A 13,785-nucleotide genomic window follows, 5' to 3' on the forward strand; every position below is an offset into this window, starting at 1 on the left:
CGGTTGGCGGTGGCGGGTTTTGGACCTTTTAATCAAGCGCGGCAGTAGATTGAGAATTCAAATAATCACTTTTTTAGTTTAAAAATACAAGTGAGAATTAAAAGCAGATTGAGAACCTAAATGATCATCTTGTCCCAGAACATATCCATGTGAAATTTTAAAGAACTTTAGTCGGGTTCATTTTACTCTTTTACATTCTCAATATAACGTGGAGACTACTCTAGAATTTCTACGGTTACAATGACGAGCGATGTATCTTACTATATTACAATCATGAGCGATGTACCTAGACGCATCGTTGATCGAAGTGGACAAACTCTGGGATGATCCATCTATACATGGATCATGGATGACTAGAGCGTGTTTGATTGAACATTATTCACTGAAGTTTCCTTCAGGGGAAAGCCCTTCTTCCTGACAGTGATAGTGTACGTGTATAGTCAGTGACGGATGCAAAACATGATTAAAGAGGCTGGTCTCTTCTTCTTCCCTCCCTCTCTCTGTTTTTCTTCTTTCCTCCGCTTCTTCTTCTCCCTCACCCTCTCCATTTTGCAAAAGTCCTTCTTCCTGACCGTGATAGTGTACGTGTATAGTCAGTAACTGATGCAAAACATGATTAAAGAGGCTGATCTCTTCTTTTTCCCCCCTCTCTCTCTTTTTCTTCTTTCCTCCGCTTCTTCTCCCTCACCCTCTCCATTTTGCATCGATACACCAGCTGTAGGGGTCTAGAGCCTCCCCCTGTGTATAGTGACTAGTTAGCAGTGTGACTTCATCATACAACTGGAGTACGGAGTAGCAGTACACAACACGGACTTTACATGATGCGCCCGATTCATCGCACCTGGACAGAAGAACCTTTATACGATGATGAGCCTGGACACGTTTGCAGTCAGGTTCTAGCTACGCCTCGGCACGCCCACCGAAACATATATACTGCACGCCTATTGCCAACCGCAAGAGGGACCTGCTCGCCGGCACACACAATCCGCCACGGCCATAAAATTGGTTCTTGTCGTTCCACCAAGGCCTCGATCGGCATGGTGACAACGGAGTTCTCGGGTGCGTACAAGAAGGCAACAGCGGCGCTGGACGAGGCGGCGAGGGCGCGGCTACGGGGCCCGTTCATCGGCGACATCGCGCCCTCGTCCGGCCGTGCGGATGCCGACGACGATCTGATGAATTTGGTCGACGAGTTCTACAACGGATACGGCGAGCACGGCACGGACAGCGGCGGCGTCACCAAGGATGCTGTGGCGTCCCGGACCACGGAGTGGAACGAAACGGTGCGCTTGACACTGGCGGAAGCGGCCGCCGACGCGGCGGCCGTACGAATCCGCGCCGAGGCGGAACGCATTGTCCGAGGCGCTGGGCCAGCCGTCGCTGGCGGCGGCGGTACCAGGAAGCACCTTGTGGAGCGGCTCCGTGCGAGGGGTTACGACGCCAGTAATGTTCTACTGCTCTTCCGTTTTCAATAGCAAAATAGTGGGCACTCTAGTTTCCACCTCCCAATTCGACACGATAGATTAACAGCGCAAGATTACCAACTGGAGGCTGGAGGGGTCATTAACATTTATGCTGCTGTGATTGGGCATACATCCAGGTCTCTGCAGATCATCGTGGGAAAGAACCAGCAGCATCGCCGCGCCGGGCACGTACGAGTACGTGGACGTGACACTGGGTTCGCCGCCGCTGCCGTCTCGCTACATCGTGGAGGTCAGCGTTGCAGCCGAATTCGAGATCGCGAGGCCGAGCACCGAGTGCCAGGACCTGCTCTCCTCCCTGCCGCCGGTGCTCGTGGCGAGGCCGGGAGCTCTGAAGGAACTCGCCGCGGCAATGTGCGCCGCAGCGGCGGAGTCTATCCGCGGCGCGGGCATGCACGTCCCGCCGTGGAGGCGCGCGCCGTACGTGCAGGCCAAGTGGTCGGCGCAGTTCGAGAGAATGGAAGCCGCGGCGACGGTGGCGGCGACGGAGCCACGACCTGAAGGAGGACCGAGGGCGGCAGTGCATGCCCGGCGGCCCGGCGTGGGGAAGAATTGCGGAATGGAGATGGGACGCCGGCAGGGGGCCATGGGACGGGAGGCACTGGTGAGTGTCAGGCCTTGTTCAGAGGATTGTGAGTAGTGTGTGACTTGGGCAGGATCGCGGGAGGGAGGATTGTTCAGGCTTTCAGAGGCCACTTTGCTTTCCGCAGGCCGTAGCAGTATTCTTTTGGTGATTGTGCTCAATTTGCACGACTCATATTTTGGGGTGAGGGTTACAGAAACCATATTGAACTTACTGTACATGGCTGTACATTCTGGAACTGAATTTTGGTTCATTTGAAATGAAATGGAACTTTACAAAGATTGTACTTGTAGGTAATGCCAACCTGTATATGGGCTATGGTAAGGCATCTTTATATCCATTCTATTTGATAGAAATAGAAATTTTGATGAAAACTACCCTCTAATAAAAAGGTTCTTTAGTTATTTTCCACATATAGCCATTCTTATTTCGGATTTTTCACTAACCAAATATGAAGAACGAGAGTAAGCTTTATAGACTATGCACAAAATATAGATAAGCTGTCGGAGGAGAAAATATAAAGAACTATTTTATTTAAATGACTCTCTAAATAATGATTTATAGAGTGAGTTTAAAAAAACTCTTAAGGTTTCTTTGGAAAAACTCTTAAGGTTCCTTTGGATTGCAGTTTTTATCAAAACCAGCCTCGGTAAAACCTACCGCTAAAATCATGTTTGGATCTCCCAGCAAACTCCAGCACAAGATAAACTTCTTTTTTGCGCGAAACTAAAAAAATGAGTATTAGTAAAAACAGGTCCACATGGTTTTTAGTAGAATTGGTTTCTGATATCCACGATTTGGCAAGCCAATGTTACTTTGGGAACTTCTTTCAACATCACGCTTTCGAACCAGGCCTTGCCGCTAAACACGATATAAGAATTAGTGCCTAATTAATCAATCGAGATTGGAGAAATATTAGCACCAAACGGGATTTTATATGTGTTAACCAAATCCTCTCAAAACGTGTCTTTGGTAAAACCTTATTTTAGTTTAAGATATCCAAATAACCACTCAGACCATCTCCAAAAGTTTTCAAAAAAGCAATAGGTAAAACAACGAGTTTTTCAAGTGGCTAAAAAAAGGTTAAGAGCACATTTGTTGTGTTCTCCGGTCATTTTCAAAATTTCACTCCTAAAAATAAAAGATAATTTTGCATCAGAAATCCTGGCATGTTTCCAAATTACGCCTAACAACTTTTATACTTTATTTCTCTCTTATACATTTACACTGAGAACCCTATCCTTACTCTTCTACACGTCCTTCCACCTCTAGATTGGCCATTTGATATACACGCGTATATTTTTGCGTGATTGATTGATTTTTTTTCAAATGCGGATAGATTGGGAGTTAAGATAGGAAGTTGTTGGAGAGTTTTTTTTTAATCTTATCAAAAGATCGAGGGTCACTTTTGGAATTCTTGGAGATGTTCTTAGAGATGCTTTTAGTCCTGGTACTAGGACACGTCACGTGTAAGGTTTCACACGCTAACAACAAACTTACTACCGGGTGCGTTCCAAATTTATTATAATATATTTTGACTAATAATGTAGATACTTATTTTTACTATGTATTAGACATAGTGTATATCTAAGTGTACAAAAAAAATGTTATATACATAAAAAGGTCAAAACATACTGTAATTTAGAGCTACTGTAATTTAGAACTATAAAGGGAGTATTTTACCGGTTGACTCCGAGACCGACCGCCACGAGTACGCAGGCCTGGCCTTGGGGGGGTTCGAGTTGTGCCCACGCACAGGGCCCTTGAAGCCTAGGCCCAATCTCAAGTATGTGAGCTAGTTGACAATACTCTGGTGCAATAGGAAATATATATATATATATATATATATATATATATATATATATATATATGGCTCATAGGAAATACCAGGCGCGTAAGAAAGAGTCTGTCGATTTCCCTTCCGTCGCGGCCGCTCTCCTTCGTGGTTTTATCACGGCGCGCCTTCGCGTCTGCCGTCCGGCGTCACCGTCGCCGATCGGCCGTGCGCAGCGCACTGGCTACTCCGCTTGCTCGCTCCATAACTTCGTTCCCAGCCAAGGGAGTACGGCACTACGACTATACGAGACGTCCTTGTGTCCAGACGTGTTCAGGTAAAGTGCCGTGCCCAATTGCCCCTATTCCCTAAGCCCCTTTGTTGATTGTTTAATCAATGTTTAATTTGCCTAATTGCCTTTGCCCCCTGTCGTTATTCTTCAGAATATAAGACTCAGATCTAATTTGGGATTAGGGAATTCCTAATGGTGCAGGGCAGCGAATAATTATTATCCATGTTCTCCACTTGTCTCTCGCCAAAAAAATCCTTGGTAATTTATTAACACTCATTTTTATTTTAACGTTAAACTGAATCTAGTATTTCTAAAATTCCAGTGCACTCATGTTGACAAAAGGCACGCATTTATATAGAAGTGAAAAAAAATAGAGATGAATAGAATTTTTATGCATATTATTATAATTATAATAAAAGGCCCATCTCCCAGGCTTCACTCTAGATTTATAAATTGACAGGACCGGGCCTGCGAGTATGCAATTGGACTCTCGTGACTCTAGCCTCTTTAGATAACTTTATCTACACCAAACAAAACGGCGAACGTGGGTGCGTACCTGAATGCCTTGCTAGTGCTCGCTCCACTATACGAAGTTACGAACAAGACATTTCAACCTAGGCTGCTCGCCACTTCACCGGGAGAGACCAAGACCGATCTGGCAAACCACGCTTAAACACGTCAGATATTTTGGGCCTGCAACCGCGCTCACGTCAGCTATGTTTGGCCCTGCTCCACCACATGCAGACGGACCGGATGCATGCCAGCTGCAGGCCAGCTATCCACCGAGCCGTCCGGGCAAAACCAGCAAGCAAAACAAACCGCAAGAAGCGCGCATGTCAGCCTCGCGACACGCCCGCATCAGGTGGGGGATCGCCGGACGGGTGCTGGGCTGCTGGCGACGCCGGCGAAAGAAATCCGGAGTGCGCGTCCGCGCAGGGAAGGCGGGGCACGGGTGGGTCTGCGTCTCCAAGGCGATCGCGCCTTCCGGCCATGTACTCATGTCGCCGTCACGGCCCTGGCCCCCGGCGGCCCGGCCGCCAGCTCCAGCAAGATCCCAAAACCGCGTACTGGAAAGAAGGGATCGCCGAGCGGTAGATAAAGGTCTCCGTCAGGGGTGGGAAACAAGGTCCCCAGGTGCCGTGACGAATTGGGTGCCACATTTTGAGCTCTCTTTTCGGCGAAGAGGATGTCATGGGAAAGGAATCTGTTCGGTTGGTTGATTGAGTTCGTTCGTACCAGAAGACGAGTTTTGCTGAAACTTAAGGACCAAAACCCAAGGGCATTCCACAGCTGACGATGGAAGTTGAATCAAACTGACCTGATCGAGCCCATCCAAATTGACTGGTGTTATGTTGGATCACAGGTCAATTCGGTTGGCCTCGGCCAGTTGTATACTTGTATGCGCTTGGCTTGGGATCGATCATGCAAGGTGTCCGGTGCTGGGGGACCTACCGAAAGAATACCGTTCGCATCGCATCACATCGCATCGTGCTATCGTGCCCAAGTGCTGGCCGTGCCGGTGGAAAAGACACGGGCAGCAGTGACTACGCCAGTCCGTCTACCGCGAACCGCGCCAGATGACGAAGAATTCCACAGATTTCAACAGATGATGGGCTCGCCCTCCGGCGCACTCGCCCAGGTCTCGCGCGTTGCACCGCCGAGGACGGCGGCCCGATTTGTCCTCCTTATTTAGGCACCGTCTTTTGTCCCCATCCGAGCGGAACCAAGACGCCATGAGCTCCGCCGTGGTGCGCCGCGCACTCCTCTTGTCACTCCTCTGCGCCGGAGCGCTCGGTTTCTTGCCCTGCTCCCATGGCGCCGCGGTGGCGCCCGGGCCCGGCTACGTCACCGTCTCCGCCGCCAGCTTCGTGCCGTCCTCAACTTGCAGCGCCCCCGACCCAGGTACGCGGGTAGCGGCAGCCTGATCAGTCGCTTTGGTTTCTCTTTGCCGCGTGTGTGTTTGTTGGGACTGGGAGCTTCGATTTCGATAGTGTTGATTGATTCGCTGGCTGGAATTCGGTGATGTTTCAGTTGCGCCGCAGCGGCGGAAAGGCACGTCCGCCGTGCTGCGGCTGACGCACAAGCACGGGCCGTGCGCCCCCTCGCGGGCGTCCTCCCTGGCGACCCCGTCGGTCGCTGACACGCTGCGCGCGGACCAGCGCCGGGCGGAGTACATACTGAGGAGGGTGTCGGGGCGCGGCGCGCCTCAGCTGTGGGACTCCAAGGCGGCGGCGACGGTGCCGGCGAACTGGGGGTTGGACATCGGCACGTTCAACTACGTGGTGACGGTGAGCCTCGGCACGCCGGTCGTGGCGCAGACGCTGGAGGTGGACACCGGCAGCGACCTGTCGTGGGTGCAGTGCAAGCCGTGCGCGGCGCCGGCGTGCTACAGCCAGAAGGACCCGCTCTTCGACCCCGCCCAGTCGTCGTCCTACGCCGCCGTGCCGTGCGGAGGGTCCGTGTGCGAAGGGCTGGGCATCTACGCGTCCGCCTGCTCGGCGGCGCAGTGCGGGTACGTGGTCAGCTACGGAGACGGGTCCAACGCCACGGGCGTGTACAGCTCCGACACGCTGACTCTGTCGCCGAACGACGCGGTGCGGGGCTTCTTCTTCGGCTGCGGGCACGCGCAGAGAGGGCTGTTCACCGGCAACGACGGGCTCCTCGGCTTCGGCCGGGAGCAGACGTCGCTCGTGGAGCAGACGGCGGGCACGTACGGCGGGGTCTTCTCCTACTGCCTCCCGACGAAGCCGTCCACCACGGGGTACCTGACGCTGGGCGGGCCGTCCGGCGCGGCGCCGCCGGGCTTCTCCACGACGCAGCTGCTGTCGTCGCCGAACGCGCCGACCTACTACGTCGTGATGCTGACGGGCATCAGCGTCGGCGGGCAGCAGCTGAGCGTGCCCGCGTCGGTGTTCGCGGGCGGGACGGTGGTGGACACCGGCACGGTCATCACCCGCCTGCCCCCGACCGCGTACGCGGCGCTGCGGTCCGCGTTCCGCAGCGGCATGGCCTCGTACGGCTACCCGTCCGCGCCGCCGACAGGGATCCTGGACACGTGCTACAACTTCTCCGGGTACGGCGCGGTGACGCTCCCGAACGTGGCGCTCACGTTCAGCAGCGGCGCGACCGTGACCCTGGGCGCCGACGGGATCCTGTTGTTCGGCTGCCTCGCGTTCGCGCCCAGCGGCAGTGACGGTGGCATGGCCATCCTCGGCAACGTGCAGCAGCGGTCCTTCGAGGTGCGCATCGACGGCACCTCCGTCGGGTTCAGACCCAGCTCCTGCTGATCCATCCACTCACCGATTAACAGTCGGCGACGACTTCAGATTACTTGTAGTATAGCAAGTATATGCGTGTACGCACGTACGTACACGAGAGTACAGAGATACATGCTACTGTACATGATAGTACAGACAAACTACAGGAGAGCGTATACCATACACAGTAGCGGTGGAAGTTCTTTCGTTGGTGGAATTAAGGGGCTAACCAGAGACGTAAATAAACGTTCCAATTGATTCGGATTTGCTTTATACAAAGGTGGTCTATACACGACTCATGTCTCGCTGACCAACTGGACGACGGGCTGCTAATCGAGTTAGTGCAGTGTTAGGAGGGCGTGTGGGCCTACTCTGCCCTGTTCTTCTGTAGTGGTGTGTTCTCTGTAAGATTGGAGTGGTCACGAAATGGCGATCGATGTCACGCGCAGCCATCGCGGACAAGAGTCCCACGAGAAGGTGACCGATATGTTATAATGTTTCATTTGTGCATAACTTTAGATTTTGTTTTAACATTAGTTAATAATGATAATATGAGTGGATAATTTAGAAACATATATTATGACTATTTAAACATATTTATGTTGGTAATTTATATTTAGATTCAAGAAGATATTTTAGTTTGTTTTTTCACAATGGTGGAAGTGGTAATTGAGACATAAATTAAAAGGGACCAGTAAGATTATCTGTCATAGTAGCATGGTGGGTAATTTAGACATATGTAGATATGTAGATCTAGGGGTAACTAATATTATGTTTCACAAAAGCAACTCGACCAAAAGCCTAGCCTTAAAACCATAGCCTTCTTTTTAGCTCCCCTACTTGAGCGCATTGTTTTTCTGAGCTCAACTCCATCGGTTGCTCTCAAATCAGGGCTCTTACTTCTATTTCTCTTTTTTCTGCACATGTACTTTATGTCATATTTATTTGTCACTACCTAAATTGAAACTACAATATTGACTTGAATAATATTCAAATCCATGAATTCAAACGCGGTAAATTAAATTAAAACAACATGGTACATTGCATCACATAGACCATCATGATGTAGAGTCCACCAACATAAGAAATGTCAAACAAACTGTCTGTCGAACAAATTGACATAGATATTTCTCACAATTGACAAACAAAATGACATACCAAATGTTCTACAATTGTCAAACAGATTAGCACAGAAATTGACATAGCATTCACAATCAAACTCTCCAATTGCAAATAATTTGAAATATTTGGAACAATCCATTCGAATCTTGAAAACAATATTTGAGAAAAAATATTTAACATGGGGCAAGGTGCATAAGCCCGTGCATGGGGGCGAGCGACCTTGAGGTAAAGGAGCTTGGGCAAGGACTGCGTCCGAGAGGGTGAGCTCACAGTCCAAGAGGCCGACTAGGAGGGCAAGCTCACATCCAGTGAGGCTTGAAGGGAGGGGAGCTTGATCAGGGTGAGTTCGTAGTTGGGGGCGGCCTATTTGGAGGGCATTCTTAATGTCAAAGACCAACTAGGAGAGCAAATTCGTGGTCGGGAAGGTTAACGGGGAGGATGAGCTTTTGGTTAGAGCGTCCCACGAGTAGGACGAACTCACAGGTAAAACAACTTGCAGGGAAGGAGATCACTATCAGGGTAGCCCTCAAGGAAGATTGAAAGAAAGGGTGGCGACACTTAGATGAGATGGTCTGGGGGAAGGGCGGATGCATGACACTGGATTCAATGAGAGCTGAGTAGGTGTTCTGTTAGAGGTTGACGCTTTTATCACTAAGCCCTTAAAATTGGGATGTGGGCCAACTAGAGTGGCTCTAATAGTATTGGTGAGTAATTTTGAGGGCTACTTTACATTTTTCATAAGGACAAAGGTGTGTTATGTTTTAGAAGATATAATAGATCTAATAGTCACATTAGTGCCCATCGAATTAATGAAAAAAATCTTTCTGGTTTTATGAGAATTTCTATTATTTTTTTTCTTTTTTCTCAGTGCATCTAGTGAGAGTTAATATGGAGGCTTTTCATTAGAGACCTTCAATTGGTAATAGTATATCCAATAGGAGGAAGGGAGTATGAGCACTTTTAGGATTTTTTTTTCTTCTGTGTTTAGTGAGAATTAATCAGAGGTTTCGTTGGAGGGTGCCATTCGTTGGAAGACAATGCTGAGTAATCGATTATTTTATGAACATTCATCATAATCATAATAGATAGACCAATAATTGGTAGTATCATCACTCATTGTGAAAAGACATTCCATAATATAAAAAAACATTGTGAAAACAACGTAATACATTATTATTGTTTATTCATAAACTATGAGGATAAAATTACAATTATCTTTTGGTTGGTACTTTGCACACTTGCATTATCTTGCAATCACAAAAAAAAAAACAATCAAAATCGAAGTACTATAGCCTATAAGTGATGGTTTGGCCTCGCTTTCATGTCTGTGACTCCTAGCTGGCAGCAACAAACGAGCAGCCAACAACTCGTGAACGGTGAACCCCATAATGCCAGTGTCCTTGTGGTCCGCTGGGCGCCGATCAGCAAGCCCCTGCCCTGAAACCCACAGCACCACCTCCGACGTCGTACAGCACCTCGATCGTCCGCTGCTGCACGTTGCCGATGATGCCGAGAGAGCTGTCGTCACTGTTGGCCGCGAAGGCGAGGCAGAGGATGCTGCTGCTGGTCTGCAGCATGATCCCGTCGGAGGCGAGGTCGACGACGGCGCCCCCGGAGAAGACTAGTGCGACGGTCGGTATGCTGACGCTGGACTGGCCGCTGAAGTCAAAGCAAGTGTCGAGGATGCCGCTTGGCTGTGCCGGCGGGTACTGCTTCATCCCGGCCTTGAAAGCCGACGACAGCACCGAGTACGCGGTCGGCGGCAGCCTCGTGATGATCGTACCGGAGTCCATGACCGACCCGGCGGAGAAGACCGAGGTGGGTATGTTGAGCTGCTGACCTCTCACCCTGATGGCCTCAAGGAGCACGCCGTAGTACGTCGGGATCTGGGGGCTCCTGAGCATCGGCGTCTTCACGAAACCCGAGCTTCCCGCTCCAAGAGTGAGGAACCCGGAGGAGGCCGGAGTCGGCGGGAGGCAGTACGAGAAGGCCTTGCCAAAGGTCCCCGCCGTCTGGGACGCGAGAGACTGTGCGCCGCCGCCGAGCCCCATGAGCCCGTCGGTTTGGTCGTTGAAGCCGCCGGACTCTGACTGGCTGCACCCGAACTGGAAGCCCTTGATGGCGTTGGAGCCCAGCGTCAGGGTGTCGGAGCTGTAGGTCCCGGTCGTGCTCGAGCCATCGCCGTAGTTGACAATGTACTGGCACTGGGAGCTGGAGCACCCGTTCCCCTGCTGGCTTTGGCTGAGCTGCGCGCAGGCGGCGGAGCTGCAGGAGAAGGGCGAGTAGGTGCTCGACGCGCTGGGGTCGAAGAGCGAGTCCGCCTCGGAGTGGCACTGCGAACACGGCGTGCACTGCACCCACGACACGTCGCTGCCGGTGTCCATGGACATGGTCTGGGTCACGGCCGGCGACCCGATGCCGACGGTGATCACGTACTCCAACGTGCTCAGGGAGGTGCCCAGCGTGGTCGGCACGGTAGCGGCTTCCGATTGCTCGACGTCGCCACCCTTGGCGCCAGAGAACTTCCGTTTGATGTAGGCGGCTCGAAGCTGATCACGCCGGAGCCTCTCCTCCAAGGTGGGCATCTTCTTGGAGGGTACAGGCGAGCATGGGCCGTGCCGGTGGTGCAACGGCACCGTGACGCCGCCGCTGGATGATGGAGTCACTGAAACAACCAGTCCAAACATGGGAGACGATTACAACTGACACAAAAATGCTGTAACCTACTGGAATTGCAGGTGCGTTCATGGACATTACTGCACCTTTGGCCTCGGAGCAGGTAGCGGCAGACTTCAGAGAGCCAACGGACAGAACCTTGTGGCGGCGATCGTCTGCTGCGTGAGCAACGAGAGTGAGATAGCTGCACAGCAGGAGAAGCAGAAACTTCGAAATAGATGCCATGGCGTGCTGTTTCTTGAATTCTTGCTTCCCAGGCTGAGATGCAGTGAGATGCAGCTTCAGAATGTGAACCTGCTTATATAGAGAGGAGCAGCATGGCCCGGCACGAAGCCACGACGTCACGAACGCAACCAGGCTTGGCGACGAAGACTCGTGGTGGACTGGGTAACGGTGACGTGCATACATGGGGTCGACCTAAATCAGACCCAATGTGTATGTGTGTCGTCGCCTCTTCTAACAGTAAAATAAAGTAATGGACATTGCCGCCTAAAGAGACTCTTGAAGGAAGTGGACCTTACCTAAGTCTCCATGGTCTATTTATCTATTTGTTGATTTTGTTTCTAGCCAACGGACCTTACCTAAGTCTCCTTGCGAGCCATATATAGTGTTCAAAAATGTCTACCAAACCAGTAACCACACATGTAGGTTAATACCACTTTTCCACAATTTCTCATTCCGTATTTATTAACTGTAATAGCATGAACTAACTCGTTGGTTCATCACAAAATCAACCGTGTAGGTTATTCTTTCTGTTGGAATTAAGTGGTCTCGGGGTACGCGGTCAAGGACCGTTTCCCCCTAGCCGAGTTAGTCCGGGACCCGTGGGAAACCCCACACACGCGACGATCGGTAGCGCCCAAACCAACCGATGGTTGCGGCCCTGAGTCGAGCAGCGCCATATTAAAAGAGGTGGCCTGGCTTCTCCTTTGGCCAACGCACATTTGAGAAACAGACCACCCCGACATTTCTTTTCCCGATCATAAGAGGGCGCTAGATCGACCCGAAGGCCGCTGCCCTACTTCTCCGACTCCGACACCAACCAACGTGATTGGCCAGTGCCGCTGGCGTCCTAAAGGTCGACGCTACACCACCAAACAACACCGTCCTCGTCCTCACATCCCTACTCCACCGATGGCAGAACCCCAAGATCTATGTTTCATGATCGTGATGTGATCTTTTGACTAGGCTAAATCATCATTTGTGTTGATCTTGATCTAATATTGTGGCATCAAGAGCCGGTTAGTCTAGTCAGTGATCCGTCATTTTCAGATCTGCCTCGGTTTGGATAATTAGAGGTCGGTTTTGATCTAATTGCACCCTAATCACTTAATGTTAATGATGATTAGCCCTTAATTACACATGATTAGGTCTTAGTGATCATGATTAATGCTTTTGTCTCTGATATATGCCTATCTTGCGCGGGTAGAATGAAGTCATCATGATTAGGGCTAATTGTTTTGGTAATGATGTTTATGCCTCTGATTAACTCGGATTAGTCATGAATTTGGGCTAATTTATCCTATGTTCATGCTGATTTTATGATAATTTAATGCAATTCGGGGCTAGGGTTTCGGATCATGAAATTAGAAGGAGGGGATGAGCAAATCAGTTCAATTGCGATGAAATCCCCAAAATCCCGAAACCCTAGATGACGTTTTCCGCAAAATTTTTCCCCAAATCCTCATGGACAAACCCTAATTCCACTGAGATGGATTTGGCATGACGTTACCTGGGCCTGGGTCGCCGTTGCCCTCAAGTTTGGCACGACGGCGCCATTCGTGCGCCAACGGGAGGGCCACCGTCGGGCTGATACTCACCCGCGCGGCTTTGCCCCTTCGGCATGCTGGCAAGCCCGCGCGGATAAAATGTTGCAGGGTCGCCGCCGCCGCCGCGCTGTCGCACCAGAGCTCTCGCGTTGAGGCCATCGCGCACACTGCCTTCATGCCCTGGCCGCGCGCGTCGACGAAGCTCGCGACACTGCTTCTGCTCCATCCACTGCACCGCCACGATAAATTACCGCACACGCCGCCACCGTCATGGGCGTAGGCAAGAAGCCGCTTGGCAGAGGTGCGCGCTGGCCAGGCCACGCTCACGCTCCGACGAGGGGCCTCGCACCAGCGCCAACAGTCCAGCCACCGCCGCTCAAATTCACGCGACGCCGCTACCCTAATGGCCTGGTGGCGTGCGTGTTTTTCGGAGGTGAGGGAGCAGAATGAATTAGGGTTTGAGGTTTCATGTTTTTTGTTCCAAGCAGATGCCGCTGTAACTGTTCGATTCAGATGAACGGATGAGATTGTGTGGCCATAAGCTGGGTCTGCGAGTGAGCACGCGCATAGGGCAGAATGGTGGCCTAGGACTTTGGGCTTATGGTCCTTGCGGATGAAGGGGAGCCCTCCGATGGGCTAGGCCAAATGCGATCTGTGTTGGGTCGCCCTTTCATTTAATGATTTTATGAATTTTCAACTGGGCCACTGATGTTTATGGACCGAAAGCATTACGTTTATGGGCTTTAATATTTTCAGTGCATTATGAATTGCGTTAATTTTACGGCAGCACTTTTTTATGATTATTTATGCCTATGATGATGTTAATTTCCG

At 50.9% G+C, this 13,785-nt stretch overlaps 3 protein-coding genes across 3 annotated transcripts; 2 read left to right on the forward strand and 1 right to left on the reverse strand.

The window, feature by feature from the left end:
* The first annotated feature begins 977 nt into the window (after positions 1 to 977).
* Positions 978 to 2,383, forward strand: LOC136467645 (uncharacterized). The gene is made up of 2 exons (XM_066466412.1): positions 978 to 1,443; positions 1,601 to 2,383. Exons 1-2 carry the CDS (start codon positions 1,038 to 1,040, stop codon positions 2,119 to 2,121), a joined length of 927 nt encoding a protein of 308 aa, XP_066322509.1. The 5' UTR covers positions 978 to 1,037; the 3' UTR covers positions 2,122 to 2,383.
* Positions 2,384 to 5,652: 3,269 nt separating this feature from the next.
* Positions 5,653 to 7,686, forward strand: LOC136467638 (aspartyl protease family protein At5g10770-like). The gene is made up of 2 exons (XM_066466398.1): positions 5,653 to 6,032; positions 6,162 to 7,686. Exons 1-2 carry the CDS (start codon positions 5,864 to 5,866, stop codon positions 7,415 to 7,417), a joined length of 1,425 nt encoding a protein of 474 aa, XP_066322495.1. The 5' UTR covers positions 5,653 to 5,863; the 3' UTR covers positions 7,418 to 7,686.
* Positions 7,687 to 9,664: 1,978 nt separating this feature from the next.
* LOC136467644 (aspartyl protease family protein At5g10770-like) lies at positions 9,665 to 11,480 on the reverse strand. Its single transcript, XM_066466411.1, has 2 exons — positions 11,272 to 11,480; positions 9,665 to 11,174 (listed from the first exon to the last, which is right to left on the reverse strand). Exons 1-2 carry the CDS (start codon positions 11,408 to 11,410, stop codon positions 9,931 to 9,933), a joined length of 1,383 nt encoding a protein of 460 aa, XP_066322508.1. The 5' UTR covers positions 11,411 to 11,480; the 3' UTR covers positions 9,665 to 9,930.
* Between the last annotated feature and the right edge of the window lie 2,305 nt (positions 11,481 to 13,785).

The sequence above is a fragment of the Miscanthus floridulus genome, chromosome 7 (genome assembly GCF_019320115.1).
Source record: "Miscanthus floridulus cultivar M001 chromosome 7, ASM1932011v1, whole genome shotgun sequence".
NCBI classification, from domain to species: domain Eukaryota; kingdom Viridiplantae; phylum Streptophyta; class Magnoliopsida; order Poales; family Poaceae; genus Miscanthus; species Miscanthus floridulus.